The sequence below is a fragment of the Eleutherodactylus coqui genome, chromosome 5, assembly GCF_035609145.1.
Source record: "Eleutherodactylus coqui strain aEleCoq1 chromosome 5, aEleCoq1.hap1, whole genome shotgun sequence".
Lineage (NCBI taxonomy): Eukaryota > Metazoa > Chordata > Amphibia > Anura > Eleutherodactylidae > Eleutherodactylus > Eleutherodactylus coqui.
In genome coordinates this window covers 135,806,922-135,833,441 of record NC_089841.1, presented here as the reverse complement: position 1 = coordinate 135,833,441, position 26,520 = coordinate 135,806,922, and the positions used below count along the sequence as shown (strand labels likewise).

The 26,520-nt window shown below is 46.4% G+C and overlaps 2 protein-coding genes across 3 annotated transcripts in view; both read right to left on the bottom strand.

The window, feature by feature from the left end:
• The window catches only part of LOC136627809 (uncharacterized), an 884,798-nt gene that overhangs the window by 37,860 nt on the left and 820,418 nt on the right, over nt 1–26,520 (bottom strand). The gene's annotated exons all lie outside the window — the stretch shown is intronic.
• WSB2 (WD repeat and SOCS box containing 2) lies at nt 280–25,556 on the bottom strand. 2 transcript variants are annotated; one of them, XM_066603209.1, is made up of 9 exons: nt 25,238–25,556; nt 18,292–18,463; nt 17,934–18,184; nt 15,698–15,829; nt 12,466–12,563; nt 10,950–11,122; nt 7,169–7,285; nt 6,504–6,611; nt 280–3,576 (listed from the first exon to the last, which is right to left on the bottom strand). In XM_066603209.1, exons 1-9 carry the CDS (start codon nt 25,272–25,274, stop codon nt 3,411–3,413), a joined length of 1,254 nt encoding a protein of 417 aa, XP_066459306.1. In that variant the 5' UTR covers nt 25,275–25,556; the 3' UTR covers nt 280–3,410. The 2 variants fall into 2 exon arrangements, with proteins under 2 accessions (XP_066459306.1, XP_066459305.1); XM_066603208.1 differs by having other exon boundaries at nt 12,463–12,563; nt 25,238–25,555.

Here is a 26,520-nt window from a genome sequence, read left to right as displayed (position 1 = left end):
GGCAGGGGCCTGGACACCAAATACTGCTGCGTGCACGAAGAACAGGCGTGTTCTTTCAATTAGGGATTGATAATTAACAGATTAAGAGCCACACAAAAAAAAAAAAGGATTTTTTTCCCCACAGGCTTCTCCATAAGACATGAAGATACATTTTTCTCAGCCACAAAAAAGCAGTATAGCTGTGCTATGCGTGAATTAATCATGTGCTACATACAGATCAGAGGCTTATTTGGGCACAAATCTTTGATGAGGAAAAAACCACCACAATGTACCAAACAATAGAGATCTCCATCTTTATAGTGCAAAATACAAGCTACAAAATCATCACATTGGTGGGTACAGGAATGGTTAATCATGTAATGTGCATACCAGACTATTCCAAAAGAAAAGTACATTGTTTTTTTTCTCTCCTAGATCCAGCCAATACTTCTAGAGAACTGATAGGCATTAAGCACAACTGATTAACACTCTATCAGTTATCTACAGCAGGCAAGAGCAGTGCTAATGTCATCTAAGTTCACATCAGCATCTGCGGATTGTTTTCCTGCTGTGATGGGTGAGCAGGAAAGTGGCACCCTCTGGCCAAATGGACCCCATTCACTATAATAGGCAATCCCTTGATTTGTGATGAAATCAGCACTCCAGGACTTACTTGTATTTTAAAAATTGTAGAACTTTCTTCCTCCATAAGAAGGCTGCAGCTGTGACGTTTGGACCTTGAAGGTCTTTTATCAAGCATTGACTATAATGGGGTCCATTCGATTTCTGACTGGGCTTCCGGCTTTTTACAGGATGTAATAAAGCAGCATGCTGCACTATTTTGTCCTGTTTATAAATGGAATCAAGCAACAGAATTACACAGCCACCATACACTTGTGAACCAAAACAGAAGCCGCTCATGGAAGGTGCGTCCTGCTCTTGGGACACCAACTTCTATGATGCCCATAGAGACAAGAGCCATCTTTGTGAGACATGTTTCTCTCTCCCTCCTCCCCCTAGATCTTTTGGGTTACACAGGTTAAAGAAGAATCAAAAGCTTTTATTTCTAGTTTTTTAGTGTCCAAGGCAGTTAGGATTGATCCAGATGTTACAATCTGCCAAGCTCCAGCTGGTAAGACACTTCACAACCCTGCTGGAAATCATTTTTTCCCCCTCTCTCACAGATTTATTGGTTAGTTGTTTTTGTTTTTCCCTAATGGAAGCAACTTTATTTTGAACAGAGCCCAATATAAAGCTACAGGGGAAAAAAAAAGTCTACATTTTGTTAAAAGGTAAAGTGCTTCAGCAGAATTCAGGCCCATTTAGACAACGATTACTGCTCAAAAGCCGTCTTTTGAGCGATAATAGTTAGTGCTTCAGCAGAATTCAGGCCCATTTAGATACAATGATTACTGCTCAAAAGCCGTCTTTTGAGCGATAATAGTTGTCTAACTGCACTTACATCGTGCAGTTTTCGTTATGCCGTCGCTCATCATTGTCTTTCAGCATGCTCCTGCTCACAGGCTGGGTATTAACAGAGCTGTCCAGCTCTGTTCTCCATACCTGGCACGGAGCGCGTGGCTGTATAACAGCCGGGCACTCCGTGCAGAAAATATCTGGATGCAGAGGACAAGCAGGGACACCCCGCTTGTCTTCCGCATCCTCTGCTCCCAGCGCTCGGCTGTATAATAGCCGGGCACTCGGAGTGGGGGAACAGCTGGATGCAGAAGACAAGTAGGGACACCCTGCTTGTCTTCTGCATCCTCCGCTGGCAGCGCAAGGTGATCGCTCATCTTGAGCGATCATCTTGCACTGTAAATGACAACGATTATTGCACAAAAGTCGCTTGAGCGATAATCGTTGTCTAATTGGGTCTTTCTGGAAAACCCCTAAGGTTGTGTTTGCACATTTCCCATTTGATGCACATCTGCAGCTGACTTTTCCTATCGAAAGAGTGGAATCTGGTGAGGATTTTCCGTTACATGTGAACCTACCCTTAGGGACCGTTCGCACAGGACGGAATTACGCCACAGGTGCAAAATCCCACACCAAATCTACAGGTAGCCTGTGGGATTTACCACTGGTTGGGGTACATTGTGTCGCCTGTTAAGTCCCGTGTAAAAGGTCCCTTTCGCGCACAGGTGTTTTAACAGATGCAGTTTCTTTGAGCCCAAGTCAGAAGAGAAAGGAGTTTCCCAAGTTTTTCCTGTAGCTTTTGAATTCCAGCTGTGGCTCAGAAACCTAATTTCTTTTTCCGTCGGGGAACCTTACACAGGGGGTGTAATTTTCTGCACAAGTCATTTTGATGCGGAATTCCCCATCTAAATCGGCAGTTGGCCCTGCGGAGTTTGTTGAGGAACTCTTTAGCAGTAGGTTATGCTGCATTCATATTCCGTCCCTGTGAAAGGGCCCTAAGGGAGCAGCTACACATGGTGGAATATTTCACTGACAGAATCTGCATAGCTTAACACATGGATTTGTGACAGAATTGCAAATCATGAAAACAGCTGTAATTCAGGACAGACATGCGGATTTTGGTGCAAAATGTGAAAGCAGCCTTAATGCTAATGCACACTGGTAGATTTTCAGCTGTTGCACGCAGCAATAGAAGTCAATTAGTTTTCACAGGTCAATACAGACAGGTGAAATTGTATATTCCAGAATTTCACGCACGTGAAAAAAAAATCACGGCATGTCCTAGTTTAGCACGGATTGCACGTGAGAGCACAATAGATCTCTATGGATGCGATTTCTGCAATGACACTGCGGATGTACTGCAATGTTGTAGATGGATACTTCTCAAGTTGCTATAAAGAACCAGGAAGTAGGAGCGTGCATTTTTTTCTACATGTGAAAATCCACGATCAAGCGCAGCCACTTTTTATTTATAACTACAGTTCTTCTGCCACGTAAATCCACATGAGAAAATCTGTATCAGTCGTGTGCATTTGGCCTAAATCATTAGTACAATGCCATACAAAATAATTTACTGATTAGAAAGTTGAAACCATAACATTTACTTACTTTTAGGACTTTGGTTTGGTTATAAGATTAGTTTTTTTTATTTTGTGTAAAGTCACTGAAATCAAATAGAATCAGGCATAAATTCCAATGTAGAAAATGCAGGAGTTGTAAATATTCATGGGATTGGTGGTAAAGTTGTTCTTAAGATAAATGCAAGCACATGTTAAAAGTCAGCACTATCTTAAAGTGTAATATTATTTTGGCCCTTTAGCATTTCTGGTGTTCACTGAAATTACCAGAAAAGGGCTACAATCATACATTGAATCTCATATGCTATAGGCTTGTGACTATACAGCACTGTGGTCCCTTCAGATATTGTAGGAATGAGGTTTATGCAGCTTCAGTGTAAGGATGCAGAGATCTAGAATGAGGTCTGCTTCAGGATCAGCATTTCTCAGATCAGGTGTCTAATAATTAGTCCTGTAAATTAGAAAATCTTTCATTTTCCCAGGAATTGGTAATGCAAGGACCTGATAGGTGGTTAGAAAGCGCCGCAGTGTCATACGGCACAAGTGACGCAGGGAAGGCAGAATTCGAGGAGATGTCCAGAACTGTACGTGCCCATCTCGGTTTCTAGAACACAGAAGAATGTGACATAAGTATGTTTGTAAGCTATGTACTTTTTAAAACTGCAACAATTGAAAACAGATACCCATTTCTGTGTTTCTGACTTTCTTTTCTTTTTCCTTATCTCAAATTGCAAGAGAAAAATTGCAGCATGTCCTATTTTTCGGCAATTCTGTTTAATTGCCCAATCTTCCCTATTGACTGACACTGACACACACACTCACAGACACACACACACTCACAGACACACACACACTCACAGACACACACACACTCACAGACACACACACACTCACAGACACACACACACTCACAGACACACACACACTCACAGACACACACACACTCACAGACACACACACACTCACAGACACACACACACTCACAGACACACACACACTCACAGACACACACACACACACACACACACACACACAGACACACACACACAGACACACACACACAGACACACACACACAGACACACACACACACAGACACACACACACACAGACACACACACACACAGACACACAGACACACACACACACAGACACACACACACACAGACACACACACACAGACACACACACACAGACACACACAGACACACACAGACACACACAGACACACACAGACACACACACAGACACACACACAGACACACACACAGACACACACAGACACACACAGACACACACAGACACACACAGACACACACAGACACACACAGACACACACAGACACACACAGACACACACAGACACACACAGACACACACAGACACACACAGACACACACAGACACACACAGACACACACAGACACACACAGACACACACAGACACACACAGACACACACAGACAGACACAGACAGACACAGACAGACACAGACAGACACAGACAGACACAGACAGACACAGACAGACACAGACAGACACAGACAGACACAGACAGACACAGACAGACACAGACAGACACAGACAGACACAGACAGACACACAGACAGACACAGACAGACACACAGACACACAGAGACACACACACACAGAGACACACACAGAGACACACACAGAGACACACACAGACACAGACACACACACAGACAGACAGACAGACAGACAGACACACACACAGACAGACACACACACAGACAGACAGACACACACAGACAGACAGACACACACAGACAGACAGACAGACACAGACAGACAGACAGACACACACAGACACAGACTCACAGACACAGACTCACAGACACAGACTCACAGACACAGACTCAGACACAGACTCACAGACAGACTCACAGACAGACACACACAGACACAGACAGACACAGACAGACACAGACAGACACACACACACACACACAGACTCACAGACACAGACACACAGACACAGACTCACAGACACAGACACACAGACACAGACTCACAGACACAGACACACAGACACAGACTCACAGACACAGACTCACAGACACAGACTCACAGACACAGACACACAGACTCACAGACACAGACTCACAGACACAGACTCACAGACTCACAGACACAGACTCACAGACACAGACTCACAGACACAGACTCACAGACACAGACTCACAGACACAGACACAGACTCACAGACACAGACTCACAGACACAGACTCACAGACACAGACTCACAGACACAGACTCACAGACAGACACAGACAGACACACACAGACACACACAGACACACACACAGACACACACACAGGCACACACACAGACACACACACAGGCACACAGACACAGACACTTTCTCTCCCATAATGAAGAATAGGTGATTTTTCACACGTATTTTTTTTTGTGAAAAATCACAAGTGCAGTGATGCAATTTTCTCTCAAAGTGCATTGCACTTGTATAAACCCACAGGTATGCAAACGCAATATCAGTCAGATTTTGGACAGATATTGCACTCACCCATGTAAATGCTCCCTTAAGGCTAGATTGACACGGGGGCTGATTTACAATGGAATTTTCAAAGTAGGTTTTCCACTGCAGATCAGCAACAGAAAGTCTACTTCAAAACCCGTACCAAAATGGGTACTTCTGTGCAGAATTCACCCCCCCCCCCTCATTAACAGGTGAATTTAGCAGCAGAAACAATGATAAAATTGACATGCTGCAGAAATTAATTCCACACCGCATGTCACTTTTTGCACAGGTTTTCTGTGGATTATTTCTGCAGCTTGTGGATGTGATTTTCAAAATCTCATCCACTTTGCTGCTACTGTAAATGCCTCGGAATTCACATTCGGAGGGTCTGCACAGAAATTCTGCAGCAAATCCACCCCCATCTGGACTCTCCCTACAGCGTGATTTTATACTGAATGCACAGCTGGGATCACACCATTAAAGATACAATCAAATTGCTGCACTAAAATTGTACAGTCTAAAGGCCTCATGTCCATGGCCCGGGACAGCTTCCCCATGCAGAATAAGGCAGCGCATTCCACCCGGCCCGCAGACTGGACGCCAGAAAACACATAATTCTCACCTGTCCGGACCTGGAGGCCTTTGTTAGGTCACCAGTTGCACAATTTGATTGTAGGATGCCGATGGGTTTACAGAAGCTTTCTCCTTCTGTAAAACCACTTAGGTGCCATGGTCAGTAACAACCTCAGCATCTGAGAGGTTAAACAGACAAGATTAGGGTTAACAGCAATCCCAGTCACTGCAGCACAGTATTTAACAGAGGACACCAGCTGTGGGTAGCACAAGCCAGTGCCATCCCCTCAGACATCTACAATGCTGTAGGAGAAGTACATCTTGCCAGTGCCATAAATAGACGGCACCGTGTTAAAAAAGGGAGGGGGGGGATTCGCCAGATTATAGCTGGCTGTATCCTGTGGGAGATTACAAATTAGCATACCAAAATATTGTACACGCTACATCTCCACTCTTACCCTGTTGCAAGAATTCCTCCCTGTGGAGAGAAGGTACAGCATAGACCATTGGTAACTGGAGCAGCAGTCAGGGGTTCTTTTAATTCTATGGACCATACCCGCAAAAACCTGAAGGAAAATGATCATTTTAAGAACAATTTTTTAAATGTCATAGTAGCCATATTAGAGAGATAATCACATAAAACAATTCAGTGTATTTTTCAGATATAAATTAGTGTTACAACGAATAGATGTGCCCCAGTGTGTTCTAGCTAAGGGTATGATCACACATCATCACTACCCAGCGGTCGTAGCGGCTATGACCGCGGGCGTCCGATTAGCTGTGCGGCTGGAATCCCAAGCGGTGGGCCCCAGCTGATCAACTATTAATGACCTATTCTATGCATAAGTCAACATTATCTTAGCCATGTCAACACTAGTATCCCATCAACCAGCATGGATGGGTGAAAGGGACTTAAGGCCCATTTAGACACAGTGATAAATCACTCACTTTTGTGTGATCACTGGAATTTTCCTTTAACAATTGAACAAAAGGTTTGTCCTTCCACATTATGTGCAGGAAATGTGTGGTAAGCCATACTTGGGAGAAGAGACCTGGCAGTTCTGTACTAGTGAACTAGCTCTTGCTTCACCCGGGAGGTGTTCGAAGCAGTGCCTGCACTCACCTGTCATCTGCTAAGCTGGCAAGGTGCAGGCCTTCTGGTGAAAAGCAGACAGATCTCAAGGAGTTAAGCTGCGGCTCTGCACTACTGTAGTCCACCTCAGGAGACAGTGGGGCATGGCTGATGGAAAGATACACAAGTTACTTCTATAGATTACATTTACATTTCAGAACAGCGATATTCAGGCTAAAACTACTTGGATTTTATGGTCACAAAATATACACTTTTTGATATTCATAAATATTTTTATATTCACACACGGTCAGAAAGGAAGAAAAATCAAGCTCCTACAAGGAGTTGTCATTTTGCTGCAAAAAAAAAAAAAAATGGCATGCAGTTTCATCTCAGGCAGATATGCAAATGATTAGAGTTGTGGGGTGATTAGATGAACGGTCTTGCCGCCCGAGACCCTTAGGGCTCATGTCCACGGGCAAAATCAGATTTAAAATCCGCAGCGGATCTCCCGCGCGCGGATCCGCACCCCGTAGGGATGCATTGACCACCCGCGGGTAGATAAATACCCGCGGATCGTCAATAAAAGTGATTTAAAAAAATCTGGACCATGCTCCATTTTCATGCGGGTCTCCCGCAGGGACGGCTCCCGCGGGCTTCTATTGAAGCCTATGGAAGCCGTCCGGATCCGCGGGAGACCTAAAATAGGAATTTAAAGCATTTACTCACCCGCAGCGGACCGCGAAGCTCTTCTCTTCCTCACGGCCGCATCTCCCTTGCTTCGGCTCGGCGGATGTGCCCGGCGCATGCGCGCGGCACGTCGACGACGTGCCGGCGACGTGCCGCCGGCGTCAGGAATTCATCCGCCGGCCGAAAATGAAGATCCGGCCGTGAGGAAGAGCAGAGCTTCGCCGCCCGCTACGGAAAGGTAAATGCTTTTAAATTGCTATTTTCAGCGCTCATGTCCGCGGGGCAGGAGGGACCCGCTACGGATTCTACATGTAGAATCTGCAGCGGATCTGATTTTCCCCGTGGACATGAGGCCTAAAAGTGGTTCCCTCCCTGGCCTACAAAAAAGCTCTCAGTGGCTCCTTGCGTGTAGTGACCTCTTTTTCTGCTTGTGTAGAGCTTGTTGCCCACTAGACGCCTCTATGACGCAACAGAAGAGAGTTCATCCAGCTAACAGAGTTTGAGAGGGGGGCGTATTATTGGAATGCGAGAAGCTGGATGGTCGTATCAACGAATTACTTGTCACCAGGGCCGTTGTGACCAGACTGCTAGGAGGCATCCGACAAGCATAAGCAGCTCTGCTTCGTTTTCCGCCATCATTACAGGCCTCTGTCTGTCGGAAACCAATTCCAGGAGCTTGACTGATGGACATTTGGTTTCAAGACGCCCATTATACGTACTGCCTTTAACACCCATTGTCACATCCCTTTGCAGTGTTGCCATGAACGATGAAACTGGTGCCTGCAGTGACAAATGCAGGTTTAGTTTGGGCATGGATCACAGCCATGTTCATGTTTGCAGAACTATCAATCCTGCCTTTGCTGTGGAGCACACTGCCCCTACTGCTGGTGTGATAGTCAGGAGGCATACGACAGTCGGTCCCCCTAGTAGTGGTACAAGGGACAATGACAGCCCAGCGATATGTTCAGGACATCCTGCAGCCACATGTGCTCCTCTCATGGCGGCTTTCAAGAGGCATTTTCCAGCAGGATAATGCTCAGTGGCACACAGCAAGGAGGGGGGGGGGCTGGGTCACAGGGATGCCTCCACATTGTCACACTTACGTGGCCTGCCCAGTCATGAGATTTGTCACCACTAGAACAAGCCTGGGACCCCAACTTTGAAGGTTTACAAGAAATGTAGACAGATATGCCGCAGGATGCCATATTGAACTGGTATGTCTCCATGCCTGCCCATATCACATCTTGTATCCAAGCTAGAGGCGGTACAACAGGGTACTAGAGCCTCCATGTCCGTCCGTATCATCTTGTATCAAAGCTAGAGGTGGTACAAGGTACTAGAGCCTCCAAGCTCTTCTGTATCATCTTGTATCCAAACTAGAGACAGTACAACAGGGTACTAGAGCCTTCATGCCTGCTCATATCACATCTTGTATCTAAGCTAGAGGCGGTACAACAGGGGATTAGAGCCACCATGCCCGCCGTATCACATCTCGTATCCAAGCTAGAGACTGTACAACAGGGTACTAGAGCCTCCATGCCCACCCATATCACATCTCGTATCCAAGCTAGAGGCGGTACAACAGGGTACTAAAGCCTCCATGCCCGCCCCTATCACATCTTGTATCCAAGCTAGAGGCTGTACAACAGGGTACTAGAGCCTCCATGCCCGCCCCTATCACATCTTGTATCCAAGCTAGAGGGGGTACAACAGGGTACTGGAGCCTCCATGCCTGCCCCTATCACATCTTGCATCCACGCTAGAGACAGTACAACAGGGTACTAGAGCCTCCATGCCTGCCCCTATCACATCTTGCATCCAAGCTAGAGACAGTACAACAGGGTACTAGAGCCTCCATGCCCGCCCCTATCACATCTTGTATCCAAGCTAGAGGCGGTACAACAGGGTACTAGAGCCTCCATGCACAGCCGTATCACATCTTGTATCCAAGCTAGTAATCACTTATAACAATGTTACAATCATAGATATAAAGTTTCTTTCTATTCTGATAGCATCTTCTAGGTCCTTGATTTCTTCGACAATGAATTCATATGACTATATGGGCTAATGTACATGTAACATGCCAAGCACATGTAAAATATGGCACTTTACAGTTTATCCAAACGTCTGGGTTTCCTGCTTGCTCTCCATTTGGCCCTGCAGTAATCTGCCGGGAAGCATTGTGGAAGAGGTCGTTTTTATACTCCGTACTTTCCAGAAGTCTATAACAGAAAACTGCATCTTCCAGAATGAACTACAGAGCAGAATCTCAGCTAAGCGTTCCCGTTTATAGCACAGTTACTTCGGCTCTGTCTACATCATGATGGGAACCTACATTTGGGATAAGTGCCTTCTCTATACGACACATATATTCCATTCACCCAGGTTTACCACTCAAAGTTGATTTCCTTTGTTTCACAATGAGAGTGGAATACATAGTCTTCTGACATGTAACTCCAACTATGGCGACCTGTCCACGTCTGTGACGGAACATCACTAGCGATATTCCGCCGCGGGGGAGGAGGGGTAAGCACGGACAGGTCTTAGCGATGAGCCTATCTAATAAATAGGCTCACCACAGAGAATCGCAGCAAATTGCAGCATGACGCGATTGTAATCCTGCGAGCAGAGAATCACTAGGATTCTCCGCTCATGGACGTCGGGAATGCGCTTTCCATAGTTAGCCTATGAGAAGCGTTCATTGCGTTACCCGTGGCCAGATTATCGCCGCGTGACATATCGCCTGTGGACAGGCAGCCTTAAACGCATAAGATTATGTGAACAGGACCTTACTGTTTGCAGAACACAGTTATTAGCTACATGCTCATCTGGTGGCAGTGCTGTCAGCCTGGACAGATACTTATTAGACAGGACGAGAATGGCTAAAAGAAATGGGATGCAGCATTCTCCTGAGCTTTGTAGGCCTTTGCTTCCAATCAGCTTAACTCCGGAGTGACGCTGCTGCAGTGGATGATGCACAGTAAGAAAGCCAGCCACCGCCCTTTCATTTTATCTATAGTGGAGGTCTCAGTGTTTGGACCCCACTTCCCCCGGACTACATTTTGACATTTCAGATGCAGAATTAAACAATTCCCTATCAAATTGCAGAACGTGAAGGTCTATAAAACAAGCAGCTACTCACAGGATCTGTCGTAACTTCTCCCCAGTGTAAGGGTCCCACAAGATCAAAGTAGTGTCATACGACGCTGTGACCAAGAGAGCAGAGTCCGGAGAGAAGTCACAGGACACCACACTGCTCTGATGACCCTCTAGCTTCTGGATGAGGAGGAATGAGCGCATGCTCCACAGCAGCACCTAAATAAGGGCGAAGATGACTTATGTCATAACATGTCTACTCAGAAGATACATACTGAACTATCTTTTATTTAGCTAACAGTATTACGGGTATCTTGCTACTAATTACAGTTAGTCCCTTTCTTATGAACAGGTTCCATTCCGGGAAGCTGTTAATAAGTGCATTTTGTTCATATGTCCGAACAAATGCTTGTGTGGAGGGAGATCGCGGGTAGATCCATACAACGTCGGGTACAGGCTGTTTCTTACAGCCTGTGCCAACTCCGATAAGCCGCGCCGCTCATCAGAGCTGTTAACTCTCAAATACTGCTTTCAATACAGCAGTATTTAAAGAGTTACCAGCTCCGATGAGCAGCGCGGCTTATTGGAGCTGGTGCAGGCTGTAAGAAACAGCCTGTACCTGACGTTTGGGGGGTCCCATACGGCCTCCCGTGATAAGAAAGGCCCCAGGCCTGCCTATGCAGAGTGCCTATCAAGCTGTGCCTATGGCATGACTTGATAGAATGCCTGTCCGATTGCTGTACAGTATGATGTAATGCTATGGCATTACATTATACTTACAGACAGGCTTGTTCGTATCTAGCAAAGTTTGTAACGTGAATGTCTGCAAGTAGGGGGACTATCTGTAATAACTAAAAGGCCTGGAAAGTCAGATCCTAACAAACGAGCATTGGACACATGCTTAGGAGTCCCTGTTAAATTTGACCCTTTCTTCTACACCATACATATGGCCAGAGTTGTCTTATGTCATTTATTTTCCACAAATACTTGTGTTGGTAAGAGTGGGCTGGGTGCGAGTCGCCTGTAGGCTAGGTGTGCCCCTTGTTGCACAGGGGGTATATACTGGTGAGCCATCACACCGCACCTGCATTAAGAGTTCCATTATGGTAAACTTCTAGTATTATTAGTTCTTGGGGTGTGTTCACACACAACCTATTTTTTAGTGCTTCAGACATATCAGAGCTCATGCCTGGTTTCTAAGGGCCACTTCACATGAGCGTATCTCCCATCTGTGTATTTCACGGACAGCACACTGACTCTTTATAGCCAATTAGGCTATTCACACAGCAGCCTTTTAACATGGAGTGTGTGCAATTCTGGTCCATATCACGGATTAGAATCAGACATGCAGCATCCACTGCCCACAGGTATCGGACAGCACACGGACACCCTGTCCACTGACAGTTGCACCCAAGAATCTACACTGCAGCTCGCATATGCCCTTGTGAAAGGGCCCCAACAGTCTACTAGCAGTGAGACAATGACCAAACATACAGCATAGCAGAGCAAGTCCCTGTGGCTGCACTGGTAAACCTTCCTCAGAGATGAGGTCTTCTTACCACGTTTTCTCCTGCAGCAGAACACAGCATGCTGCAGTCTGGGGAGATGGAACAGCAGTAAACCCATTGGACGTGTCCAGAGAGCACCTGGATCAGCTTACCTGGGAGAGAAAGTGGTTTGCAGTAGTCAGAAAGCTACAGTAAAAGCCGTTCCCTACTACAGCCAGTGCTGCTCTTTAGCCCTCATCCAGTCGATCCCAACGCACCACATCTTATTGCCTGTATAATGGCCACAAGCCGCTGGCTTACTGCGGGTCTTACGGTTTGAACGAACAGCATCATGAAAATCTCTGATGCAATTAATTGGGGTCATTAGACCAGGGGTAAGGACAGTGCCTTGCTAATGTTAGGCATGTTACAGTCATCTGAACGAGGCCTTAGGGAAGTCAGCGTGTGAGGGTCTATCACTGTTTTGCTGCAGTTTTATAAATATCAAGACTATTGGTGCTACAAAACCACAGCGCGGGCCTCACCCTTATGAGTTTTTGCTTCATCTGTCACATGAGCCATTACATAGCAACAAACCATCATCTGGTACATCACAGAGATCCTGTTTCCTTTACCTTGTTGCCACCTCCGGCAGAATACAATGTAATCTCCGGCTTAAGGAGAACACAGCATGCAGTCTGTTGAGAGATAAAGTATCTCTGCGGCTGCTGAACGATGAAGTTCACCTTAAAATCATCGCTCAGATGAAAAGTGCACGATGGCAGCGTTTACATGTAACGATTATCGCTCGTTTGAACGAATTTTGAGGGATAATCGTTAAGTGTAAATGAGCTTTAAAATGGCATTGTGCTGCTAAAAGGTTTCATTATAATATAGATTTTCCAGGTACAACTCAGCAGCTATACCACGTGTATACCAACACGAGTGCTACTAGGCAAGCCTGGGTACATGTATGTGGCTTGGGACTTGAAGCCGCACTCTTGTCTCTAATCAGAGTAACTAAGGCTAGAGCACAGACCTGAAGTGTTGTCATTGGAACAGAGCAGCTTCAGGCCCATAACGTCATGAATCCTAAAATAAAATATAACCTTTATTTAATTTTATTATAAAATCCTACAAGGAAAAGTGAAGCTTACATATCCAACTGATGAAAGATTGCCTGCGGATGTGTATCCCATTTGCATTTCATCAATTGTATGGATGATCAGATGATTTCTACATTACATAGCGGAATTCACTCAAATTTTATTGAGGAAGTACGAAACGCTTGTAATTTATTTCTATACACTCAATCCGCTTAATTTAAATTTATGCTGCAATTGGGCATAAATAATTGAGTGTACGATCCTTGACAATTATCGGTTTCTATCTGTATGATACTTTTGCTCCTGATGAATCGCGTAAGCGAGGAAACGCGTTGAGCCTGACAGACGAGAGCTTGATGTATAACGGAATCGATATGGATTCCTTCCATATTGTCTGATACTAAATGGGACAACAAGGATCACAGTTACCAGAATATCACTACTGTGACAACTATAGCAGGCCACCACTACTATACCTGTGTGACTGCTTGAGAAGAAACGGATAAGTAAATACATCATCTGAACACATATTCAGTTTTCTTTTATGAAGCCTTCGCCTTTCCTTGTAGGATTTTATAATAAAATTAAATAAAGGTTATATTTTAGTTTAGGATTTCAGTCTGTGAATAGATTAGATATATACTGATCCCCTGCAGTGGTGATTTAGGCCCATAACGTCATGTGCTGATAACTCTGCAATGAAGCAAAGTTTACAAATGTCATGTACACTGAAATGGCCTATCTGGTAGTTCACTAAGAAAACAGCATTGAGCTGTCCTAGGACCCAAAATATTATGTATGAAGAATGGAAGTGATGGAACCATTTTGTTATATACTGTAGGCTACAATGGTAGCCAATGTCATTGGACAGGTGAGCAATGGAAGAACGTTCTATGGAGCGACAAATCACACTGCTCCATCTTCAAATCAGATGGGCATACCTGGGCATGGAAGAGTCTGGGGGACGCCTTTTGTCTGAGTGTGTTATGCCAACAGATCAGTACAACAGAGGTTCTACTATGGTGTGGGGAGGTTTTACGTGGCATGGTCTCATACCATTAGCTGTAGTGGCAAGAACCATGAACACAGAGGTGTACCCTGACATTCTAGACAATGTGCTGCTGGCAATACTCTGGAAATAGTCAGCAATACAACCCGCCTTGTCACACATCCAACACTGTTTTACATTGGTTTGAGGATATGTTCCACAATTAGATTGACCTGGCCCTACGGAACATCTTTGGGACGAACTGGAACGTTTGATCGGAAAATATGAACAGCGTCCATCTTCTTTGACCCCTGAACATTGTCAGAATTAACAGCGGCGTTTAAAGGGTTAACAGCTTTGATCAGCTGCGCAGCTGATCAAAGCTGTTGCCCCCGGGTGCTGGCTGTAAGAAACAGCCGGCACCCGCAGTGTATGATGGGAGATCGCCATACGATTTCCCTTCATACATACCCCAACACTGCAGAATGTAAATGTATGCCTTATAGCATTAAGGGGTTAAGGGACAGTTTTTAAATATCTATAGCACTTCCAAAAAATAAGTCTTGGCCAGTCATTAAAATGCCGTGCGTTAACAGTTCTAGCTGTGTATTACACCTGTATCAGGTATCTGTGTAGAACAGGACTAATGATAGGATAGTTACACTGTGCCCATCTATGCCCTATCATATATAAAGATACATGGCACAACAGAGCATTTCACCTTGTGGCAGTTCAAATTCCACCTGACAACCAGGGTGTGTACTTTCCTGAAAGCATGACTGCGGATGCAAAGCTATTTCAGTAATTCACACACCCTGAACTACAAACAATTACGGTGTGACTCCAACTGACGTGCAGGTGTGATTACCTGTGCAGAATGGCCACAATTAAAGGGACACTTCAGGCAAAACACTATGATGTGTAATGCATGACAGTGCATGACAAGGGAATTCAACCAAAGATGGAATCCCCAATTCATGCTCGTCCCCGGGGGGTCTGCACCGAGCACACAGTATATCAGATTCACCCGGAGTGTTTGTTATAAAGTGACAACTCTATTGCAGCAGATCATTACAGGTTTACAATATTGTGCGTTTCTCTCTCCAGCAGCAGGTAATGGCATTGATAGATAATTTCTATAGTGGGACTAAATGGTGACAGACTGTCATTGTGTGCGCAGTATAGGGGGGGCAGTAGATTTAAACAAACTTACCATCTTTTTTCAAGTCCCAGATCCTTAGCGTTTTGTCTCGGGACGCTGTAACAAGGGTCAAGCTGCAGTTTTTTGTAAAGCTCATATCTCGTACAACATCCTGGTGTCCCGATAAGTTGAAGAGAAGACGACCTGGAATTAAATAAGACCGGTGTCAGCCCAGGTACGCGGATTCTGCAGATAATAGATCTCATATTTCCCATCTAATTGTAGGGATTTGCTGGTCATTTATTCTTCTAAGCTGTTGTGTCACTGAAGTCATTGGATGAAGCATGGTCGTTACATCAGTGTATATGCAGAGTTACTAAGGCCTAGTGAACACCACAAACCTGAAATGGACAGTAGCTAGGGTCAAGTATGGACTGTTAACCACTTACAGCCTGGCCTTTTTGTGCCTTTTCATTCTTGTTTTTTGTCCCCACATTCCAAAAGGAAGGGGTCTCTAGACTCCGTCACACTCCAGCGCTTTGCAGTAACTGCTACCTCTCAATCTCATATGCGTACACACCTAAATTAACCAATGTACATGCAGGTCAGGTGTGCGCAAAGTTTGTATGGAGCAGGCTCAGGAGGTGAGACCGCTCCATACGAGGCAGAGGTCTTATCGTTGACAGCCAACACCTGTCAATAATGACAGCAGCATTTAAATGAGCTGACAAAGGAAAGGGGCAGCCCTGCTACGAAGTCACAACAAGCTGTTCAGCTGCTATGGTGGCCTGCGGCATTGAGAAGGTCCCCAGGGCTGTCACACAGTTTTGCCTATTAGTCTTTAATAGGATTTCTACAAATGTACAATATACTACATTACTGAAGTATTGCAGTTTCTTAGACGTTATCCAACAATCACAAGTTCCCTATGGGGAACAAACAATGACAATCAGAAAATGACCGGTTTTATAATTCAAGTTTTTATGTTAAACTCATTTTTTCTTTGTTTTTAATTATTATTGATGCCACAATTTATTGTTTTAAAAAATAAACCTAATATCCTGCAGTTTTCACGTTGACCACTAAGCCTAATAAGTCCAAGACTTCTGGTTCTGTAGAGAAAACATTTTAACAGTCATCTCATTATCATCACAGACAAGTCAACAGCTGTATATAGTAACACTGGATCCACCATTCACAATGGGTGATGGTCACAGCATCTCTGCACAGGCTACAGAGCATGCCTAGAGCAGTCTCTCATAGACGTCACTGAGTCCCCTCCTGTCCTTTGTGTGAATGGCCCACGAGTTCTGTTTAAATCTTGTTAAATGCAGTTCAGGTACGATGGCCATACCCATAGTTATTTGGACAATAAAATAAAAAAAAACTACAATTAGAAAATAAAAACAGATTAATAAAATGTATGTCGTACCAGCTTTTTTAATTTATTTTTTATTATTAATTCCCTTTAAATGTCAACACTGAAAAACTCTTCCTGCAAACAAGCCCTCATATGGCTATGCAGATGGGAAAAAAAAATCTGATTTTCTGTAATTGGGGAGGGAAAAAAATACATGGCCATGCATCCAAGAGGTTAAAAGTATACTTGTCCTTTGTTAGAATAAGTTGTCATGTGTATAAATACTACTATTATGGCGCTTATATGACCAGTATATGAAAATAACCAGTTTTCCCCTCTGCAGGCTGAATCTCTAATTCTCAGTCTTCCCTGAGCTGGAAGATGAAGACTAGCTGCTATGAGGTCTCCCATAGATGGCACAGAGCAGAGGAGAACCTGCTCCCCTATCTCTTTGTAACACACACACTCAAAACGAACAGCAGCATGTAGAACATTATACAGCATTACTAAGCAGTGAGCCAAACAGCATCATCTCTATGTAGCTCTCTGCTGTGCTTTCTCCTCTCTAAAGAGGTCAATGGGCAGGATATAACCTGATGCTTCAAAGAGCTGATCCGTTCTACATACTAACTTTAGCAGCACTTCAGACTGAATGATCAGAGCAGGAGTAAAGGGGATATCTTTATTGTTTATTAGTGTAAGCAAACCTTTACATTTTGCCGTATATAACTCTTATGGCTGCTGCTATTGGCTGCAGTGGAGCTTTTTACACTCGTACACAGAAGACGGGGCCGATTGTCACTCACACTCTGCCTCTTCCTCAATATTTGCATTTGCTTCAATCACCGCATCATCTAAGTAAATGAATGTCAATATACAAAGTGTTCATTTAGTGGTGGAGAATCTTGCATTTTTCTTCAGGCAAGCAGACCATTGAGTGTCTTTTACCTGTGTGTACCTCCCATACTTTGATGTGTCCGTCATTAAGTCCAGTTGCCAAAAGAAGCCAAGTGTCACTAGATTTGGCATCTTGCTGCCTGGAAAGAGGCCATAGCTTCCATCCAGCTGGTGCCGATGAAGAACCAAATGCCAGGCTCCATACTATCTGACCACAGTCTAGTATTTTTTCCTTCAGGCTTCCTTTTCTTTTCGCTTCAGAGTCCTTGTAGTACTGACCTTTGGGTCTGCATGATGGTGGCCTAACAATGAAAATATAAATTAGAGTGTTGTCAGACTAGTGGTTGCCCACCACCCTTCTAGCTTCCATAGTCTGGGGAACGATTAACCCAATTCACCTAACACTTACAGTTCTTCCACTTCCAATGGCCAAGGGATAAGCTTAACGGTGCCATGTCCTTGAGACCAGGCAAACCAGGAGCCATCGGGCGAGAATTCAACACTCCACGTCTCACAGCTTGACTTCCAATCATACAGCGGTTCCCGAGCGGGGCGTAGTTCTGCCAGTAGGACGGGCGTATCTGAGAAAGACATCAACACCACGTCACTGAATATGGGTAACTAACTGGTTACTGAAGAGACTGGCTGCTCAAAATACTTGGGCTCAGTTCACATCACACCTGTGCTATTGATTTCCATTACTCTGCTCTAACATAGGTGCAGAGCAACAGAAATTACAATTCACTAAAGAGGCATCATGACGAGTTATATTAGGGGGTGAGGGGTTTGGATGGGCCTCCTGCCGGGACCCCACTTCAGTCAGCCATTTCCAGGGGAAGCAGCAAATCAGCCATCACTTACCCAGCCACAACATGCTTCTGTAGCGTTCCTCCTTCCTCTACTTAACCAGAATGTGAAAATGGGTCATCTTACCCGGACGACTCATTTAATTATATTTATACATCTAACATTACTTTACGTTATGCTTCAGAAGTCTAATCAAGTTACGTTTGTTTCACTTAGGCAATATAATTAACACTTCCCTGTTTTGTGGTATTCCATATACTGTACATTGCTACTGTCAAAGTACTCCCTGTTGTTCTTGAAAACAGCCAGCAGTTTCTATCTGCTGTCAGGCATGAGAAATACCAGGTTAGTCCCAGCTGGAGAACCGTCACAACAAGAAGTGCTAAAGTATTTACAAAGTTGCTAACATTGGTGACTGAGGGGGGGGGGGGGGGGGGGTTTACACGACACTGGCGTTTTTTTCTCCACTGCGCTGCGAGTGTAAGTGAAAACTCTCGTAGCGTAGTGCGAGAAAAAAAACGGGATCACGCCGGGATATCGCAAGTCTTCTCAATGGGGCCAGCGGCAGCAGCGCTAGCCCCATTGAAAAGATATGGAGAATACCGCGGACTTCTGCCACAGCTGTGACAGCTGTGGCAGAAGTGCAGCATGCTATCCCATTGCTTTCAATGGGATCGGCGCTGCTGCTGGTCCCATTGAAAGCAGTGGTTTGTAGCAAACCCTGCAGTATGATTTTCGGGGAAGGGCTTGAAATATAAGCCCTTCCCTAAAAAGCATCAATAAGTGGTAAAAAAATGTAAAAAAATTACTCACCTCTCCGCCGTTCACACTCGTCCTCCGGCTGGCTCCCCGACACTGCTGTCCAGCACTTTCAGCAAGCAGGGATTTAAAAATCCCCACCTCCTGAAAGGGCTGTGCTGATTGGCTGAGCGCTCAGCCAATAGCAGCTAGTGCTTAGCTATTGGCTGAGCACTCAGCCAATTACAGATGGTGCTTTGCTATTCATTCATTCATGAATAGCACTATCTTAGCTATTCATGAATGAATAGCATAGCGCTAGCTGCTCTTGGTTGAGCGCTCAGCCAATAGCTATGCACTAGCTGCTCTTGGCTGAGCACTCAGCCAATCAGCACAGCCCTTACAGGAGGCGGGGATTTTTAAATCCCCGCCTGCTGAAAGTGCTGGACAGCAGTGTCGGGGAGCCAGCCGGAGGACGCGTGTGAACGGCGGAGAGGTGAGTAATTTTTTATTTTACCACTTATTGATGCTTTTCAGGGTAAGGCTTATATTTCAAGCCCTTCCCCGAAAATCATACTGCAGGGTTTGCTACAAACCACTGCTTTCAATAGGACTGGCAGCAGCGCCCATCCTATTGAAAGCAATGGGATAGCATGCTGCACTTCTGCCACAGCTGTCACAGCTGTGGCAGAAGTCCGTGGTATTCTCCAAATCTTTTCAATGGGGCTAGCGCTGCTGCTGCTGGCCCCATTGAAAAGACTGGCGATATCCTGGTTTTCACATGCTCTCACAGCGCAAGAAAGAAAATATCGCCAGTGGGTGCCAGCCCTGAAATGGAGTCTGTTTGGTTTTCAGATGGGCTTCTAGCAGTTACAAGATAGCGCAGCATCCTGTACTATTGTGTCCCGTTTTGTTTTTTTTCTTCATGGAATCCAGCAACAAGGGTTCTGAATAGAGCCCCCAGCACTGCTATGTGCGAGCCCTTACTCCACGGTGGCCAAGCTCACACAATGGTACGGTAATACTGTGAAAATTGCGTTTTACTGGCAAAGGAAACAACATATTTTGTGTTTTTACATGTGTATGCCTGCACATGAACAGCGTATTTTACGCATGCTGTTATGCACTGGCTTTTTTTTTCACCCTCCTTTTAACCTTTCTCCTCATGTTCCTAGCAGAACGCTTACAAAAACTCCATACATACACATTGCAAATGTGTACATACTGTGCGCCAACCACACCCATTGAGAAATAGGGCTGCCTGCATGCAATACACGGTACAATAGAACATGACGGAAGACACCAGGAGCCGCAGGTCTCTGCAGCGGCATGGGTCCGCATCCCGCTGCAAGAATTCTCGCAGCAGGATCCGACCCGGCCGTCTGCAGGCGGCTTTAATAAGTAGAATATTTATCTGTAGCTAGAGTGAAAAACAGTTTGACTTATTAGATATGGTCGAATTTACAGTGTGGTATAAAGATTAGATACGTTGTAACTTACGCCCTCCTAACTATCATACTGGAGCTACAGACCGTGTTGTAGAAGTGGAATACATAAACAACTTTCACAGAATGGTACAAATGTTTCCCCTCCACGTTCCACCTGTCAGTGTCTTTCATAGGAGGACGAGTTGATACTTGGCCTGACTGTTCACAATGACACGATGGATTCTCTCCTTACAGTAAGTAGCAGTCTCATAATGAGTCGTTACCTACCCGCCTTTTGTATGGCTATTCTAGCATCATGTGATGCATTTATTAAAAGTGGCGAGTGAGCTACTGTAGATTTCCACTATAGTTTAATGAGTAAATTAGGTTAAACCTCGTACCCTCCCGCTAAGCCCCGCGTCTTTTTATCAAAAGTAATGGGAAAACGTAAAAGTTGAAAATTTTAGTGTAAAACATGATGTGGTATAATTTGCAATTTTTGTATGAGAGTTTCTGGTGTAAACGGTTTCATAAATCTGCCCCCATTCCTTGTATCCAATTCCTCTTTTTATACATTACAATCACCTGTTCCCCACACATTATCCTGGGGGATTGAAAGAAGATGAAGGAGGACTGAGGGGACCGTGGACGCCGAGGAGGGCCCGGACTGTGGGATATTGAAAAAATATGTAGAATGAAAAGCCTTGGATTGTGGTACGCTGGAAGAAGATGAAGGGGGTTCAGGGTGTGAAGGGTGGAATCATCGTTTGGGGGGGTAGGGAAAAATGTGGGGTGCCCGTGGGGAGAGTGTCCCAGTCCACTGCTGGTTAGAGTATTTCATATTTTGCAAGTTTGCCTTTCCACATTGCGTAGAATTCATCAAGTCCTACTTGGACATTAGAGCTTGCCGTGGCCTTCTACACAATGACTCGCATTGCCTGTGACACAGTGGATAAGCTAAAGTCCTGTCTCATAAAGCCAACCGCACCTTGGAAGGAAGCTGCAACTGCTAACCCGGAACAATCAGCTGTTATCACCAAGTGAGGCCACATCTGGCCATACATTCCCCCTTCAGCAGCCAGACACAACACAAGATTACACCCGGTCCTGCAATGTGTCGCTCCATTGTGGCTCTTAGAGGATCCAAAACAGGGAAACTCCTCTAGAAGATCCAACAGGAAACAACGCTGGAGCCACCATATCACAGATCCCATTACTTACAATGGTGCCCAAAAAGGAGCCTTGGATGGAGATTTCAGCAAAGAAATTCTAGAGAGAGGCAAATCATCTGTCTCTGCTTATGGGGGAGAAGTACAGCGCTGAGGTGGTCAGCAGGACAACTTACAGACAGGTTGGGTGGGAGCCAAACCTGACATTCTTCTGAGGTTAGAGAACCAGAGGGATTAGTATTCGGGGGAGTAAGTGCATTCCAGGAACTCCTACAGCCCTGTAATCACAGCACATCCCACGCACCACTCATACAGGGAAGGGGGACTGATCTGGTGCCAACTCCCTGGGAAGAGGAATCCAGGAGCGGACTAACAGCCTGCTGTCCCCCCAGAGACGTCACCTCCTGCAGGGTCACTCTCCAAGCCGCAATATAATAATAATAATAATCTTTATTTGTATAGCGCCAACATATTCCACAGCGCTTACATAGACGGGGGAATACAGAAAGACAAAAAAAATACAAACATTACAGAACCACGGTTACATAGTAATCAATTGATGGAAACAATAGGGGTGAGGGTCCTGCTCCAACGAGCTTACATACTACAAGTAATGGGGGGATACAGAGGGTAAAGGGGCTGGAGATGTGCACTGTATGGCGAGGTGGAGAGTGAGGGATTCTATACACACAGACAATGGTCAGACATTTAGACATGTGACGGCAGAAGCAGTATGACTGCAGGAGCGGTTTATGATGGCTAGCAGGGATTGCAGTCGGTAGGTCAGGGAGCATGTTATCAGGCGGAGTACAGAGGGGTTTGTTTAGGGAATGCGGTATGCCTCCCTGAAGAGGTGCTTTTTTAGAGCACGCCTGAAGTTCTGCGAGTCCTGGATTGCTCGGGTAGCCTTTGGTAGTGTGTTCCAGAGGACCGGTGCTGCTCTGGAGAAGTCTTGGAGGCGGGAATCAGAAGTTCGAATTAAAGGGGCGCACAGTCTGGTTTCGTTAGCAGAGCGGAGAGCCCGGGCTGGTTGATGGATTGAGATGAGGGAGGCGATATAGGGGGGCGCTGCACTGTGGAGGGCTTTGTGGATGACGGTAGCAAGTTTTAATTGAATTCTGTATTTAACGGGCAGCCAGTGCAGTGACTGGCACAGGGCAGAGGCGTCCGAGTAGCGGCTGGACAGGAAGATGAGCCTGGCTGCCGCATTCAGGATGGATTGGAGAGGGTAGAGTCTGGTGCAGGGGAGGCCGATCAGCAACGAGTTGCAATAATCGAGCCGAGAGTGGATGAGGGCAACAGTAAGCGGTTTTAGCGTGTCCACAGTGAGAAAAGAGCGGATTCTTGCGATGCAGCTGACATGTTCGGGCGAGAGATTGGATGTAGGGGGTAAATGAGGGATCGGAGTCGAATATGACCCCAAGGCAGCGGGCATGTTGTCTAGGAGTTATGGTGGCGCCACACACTGAGATGGAGATGTCAGGATGAGGGCGGTTAGTGGAGGGTGGAAATACCAGTAGGTCAGTTTTAGAGAGGTTTAGTTTTAGGTAGAGAGAGGACTACTGGGATACGTATGAAATCAGTGCCTATAAGACGTTACAACAATAGTTAGACACTTGCAAATTTCATAGCAAAAGTCACTGTAAAAACCCTGGACTGTCACAATTGAGGATATCAGGGGTGATGTGAGGACATGTTGGCCGACGAGGCGGATGCATTAGAAGTCAGTTGGATCCATCATGTGAGAAGTCCATTGCGGCTCGAACACCATTTTTCAGCTCCTATGAGTCACGATGCGCTTATTAACGCAGCCTAGGAGGAAGGATTTCCTCAATTAAGGGGTATTCCAGGGACTTCGAGTCCCTCTCCACAGGACGGCCGTCGGAGGTCCCAGCAACTATCACTCATCCCTTTACAAAGCAGCAGGCGCTCTGTGAATGGAGGTGGAGCGGCCAGTACAATGGCCGCCCACAGTAAGCTGCCCGTCACTCAGATTGTCGGGTCGTGTAAATAGGAGTCGCTTGGTTTTTAGGTGAGCTACAGACCAAGCGAATGCCAAACTAGCGGTTTCTTACTCAGTGCCCTGTTGGTGGCCGCTTGTACATGCTTTTTGACAGGCAGTCTATCAAGCCACCCCACGGGGATGGCTTGATAGGCAGTCTGCTGAGGCCTTTTAGAAGGCCCCCAGCTGCATGACACCTGCACGGCTCCCCCGATCTCACCGCAGGGGGGCCACACGGGACCCCCGTTAAATGCCACTGCCAGAATTGACAGCGGCATGTAAAGGGTTAATAGCCGCGATCGGACGTACGGCCGATCTCTGCTATTGCCCGCGGGTGTCAGCTGTAATAAACAGCTGATGCCCACACTGTATGGAGGGAGATAGCGCCGCTATCTCCCTCCATACATGTTCTGCAACAGCAGGACGTAATAACACTATTGGGCCATCACTAAGGGGTTAAATACCAGCAAGCGTCATTTTTCTTGTTTTGCGAATCACATGTGCGGTAAAAAAAAAGATGCAGCATGTTCCATTTTCTGCGGATTCCCGCACAGGTGGCTTTCATTGAAGTCAGTGAAAGCCGTCCAAACCGCGGCACACCCACAGCTGACACTGCGGACGAGCCGCAAATACAAGGGGAAGCAGGAGATTTAAACCTTTTTTTTGTAAAAGCACTCTGTCTGTGAACGCATCTGCTGTGCCGAAGAAAGAAGATCCAGCCGGGACGGAGAAGATCCGCAGCATCCGGACAGGTAAGTGTCCATGGCTTGTGGGCACAGGAGGATGCCGCACTTGGAATCTGCCGTGGACATACGTCAGACCCAATGTCTATTTGCACACATGACTGTCACTGCTGAATCCCGCAGTGGTATCCGCCCGTGGGGAGGAAGACAGTGCCTTAGGCCTCATGTCCACTGTAAAAATAAGATTTAAAATCCGCAGCGTTTTTCCCGCACGCGGATCCGCGCCCCATGGGGATGCATTGGACACCCGCAGGTAGTTAAATAGCTGCGGATGTCACATCACATCCGCATGCTAATACTGTCCTGCGGACGCTAATGCATCCTTGTGGGCCGCTTGAGTTGCAGGTACCGCAATTCCCATCCGCCCATGGACTGTGATCTGCAGCGGATCCGCAGCACAAGCCGCCCCGTGTGGCCACAACCTGGTAGTGACACATACTGTACAGAGTGCCGGATTAGCAGGACTCACCTTCCGTCACGTCCGGCCGCAGCGAATTCCGGTCCATCGGAGGAGCCGCACAGGACGTTAGGGCGGCCTCCCGTACAACGCCCGTTACCTGGAGGGACCTGACGAGCTCCGGCTCGGCCTCAGCACGGGGCTACGGTATATGTGGGCGCTTCTCCATGCCGATCAGGTGGATGGGGGCAGCCGGGAGACGCATAGTGCGGTGTGGGAGAGGGATAGCAGCCAGGAGTACCGGGGCTCCTAGCCTCCGGGAACCAGGAGCGAGCACCGAGGACCGAGCCCGGACAGTTCCGGTCATGTGATCAGCCATTCTCCTACCATAGAGAACGCGCCGGGGTTATATCGCCACCTGCTGGCGTCCGCTGTGTCATTACTTGGCTTCTTCGTGGAGAGCTTTCCATCGGCCGGCGGAGCGAGCGGCTATACCACGTGATGCGTTTATCTGCTGCAGACTGGCCGCACAGAGTGTGATGCCTTCTCATCATGACTGCTGCCCCCTGCTGGTGGCCTTCTCAGTGCCCCCCTCATCCGAGAGGCATGGACAGTTAATATTGTTTACAGATAAACTGAAACCTATAATCCATGCAGCCGGCGTAGTAGATGTCTGCTGTGCAGAATAGTGGCGTGAGCGCCGCGCAGCACGGACCATGCGCCAGATTAATCTGTACAAGCTCCACCAGCTTAGAAAAAAATTCACAGGCGCCTCCAATTTCATGGACACAAGGAAAAAAGATTCCCTATTTTTCCCAGACTGCCCAGGAATGTACGGATGGTTGGCCACCCTGTAACAAGGACTGGCATTTGGCACTGCTGCCCGCACGGGTGTGGATGCGGATGTGATATCTGTGTGTCTGCAGACATTTAGTTCCAGCTAAAGTATTTTGGCTGCCATGCAGATAGTTTATGTTGGTAAACCCCGGCGGTCCGCCCATAGAGCAACTGCGGGGGGAGCGGGAAAGTCAGGGACAGGAGAACCCCGCAGGATGCAGTCAGGTCCGCAGCTGCAGAATCCCACATCCAAATCTGCAGGTCTGACTGCGGGTTGTGAATTGCTGGCAGGTTTTATGCCGTTTTCAATTCTGCATCAAAATCCGCCGTAGCCTGCAGTCCGGTGCGGAGCGTGTAGTGGGGCCTGTGAGAGGTCCCTTATACCAGAGGTCCCCAACTCCAGTCCTCAGGGGCCCCCAACAGGTCATGTTTTCAGGATATCCTATAGTAAGAACACCTGTGCCAATGTCTGACGCACCAACAATAATTACATCACCTGTGTAACACAACCCCTCCAG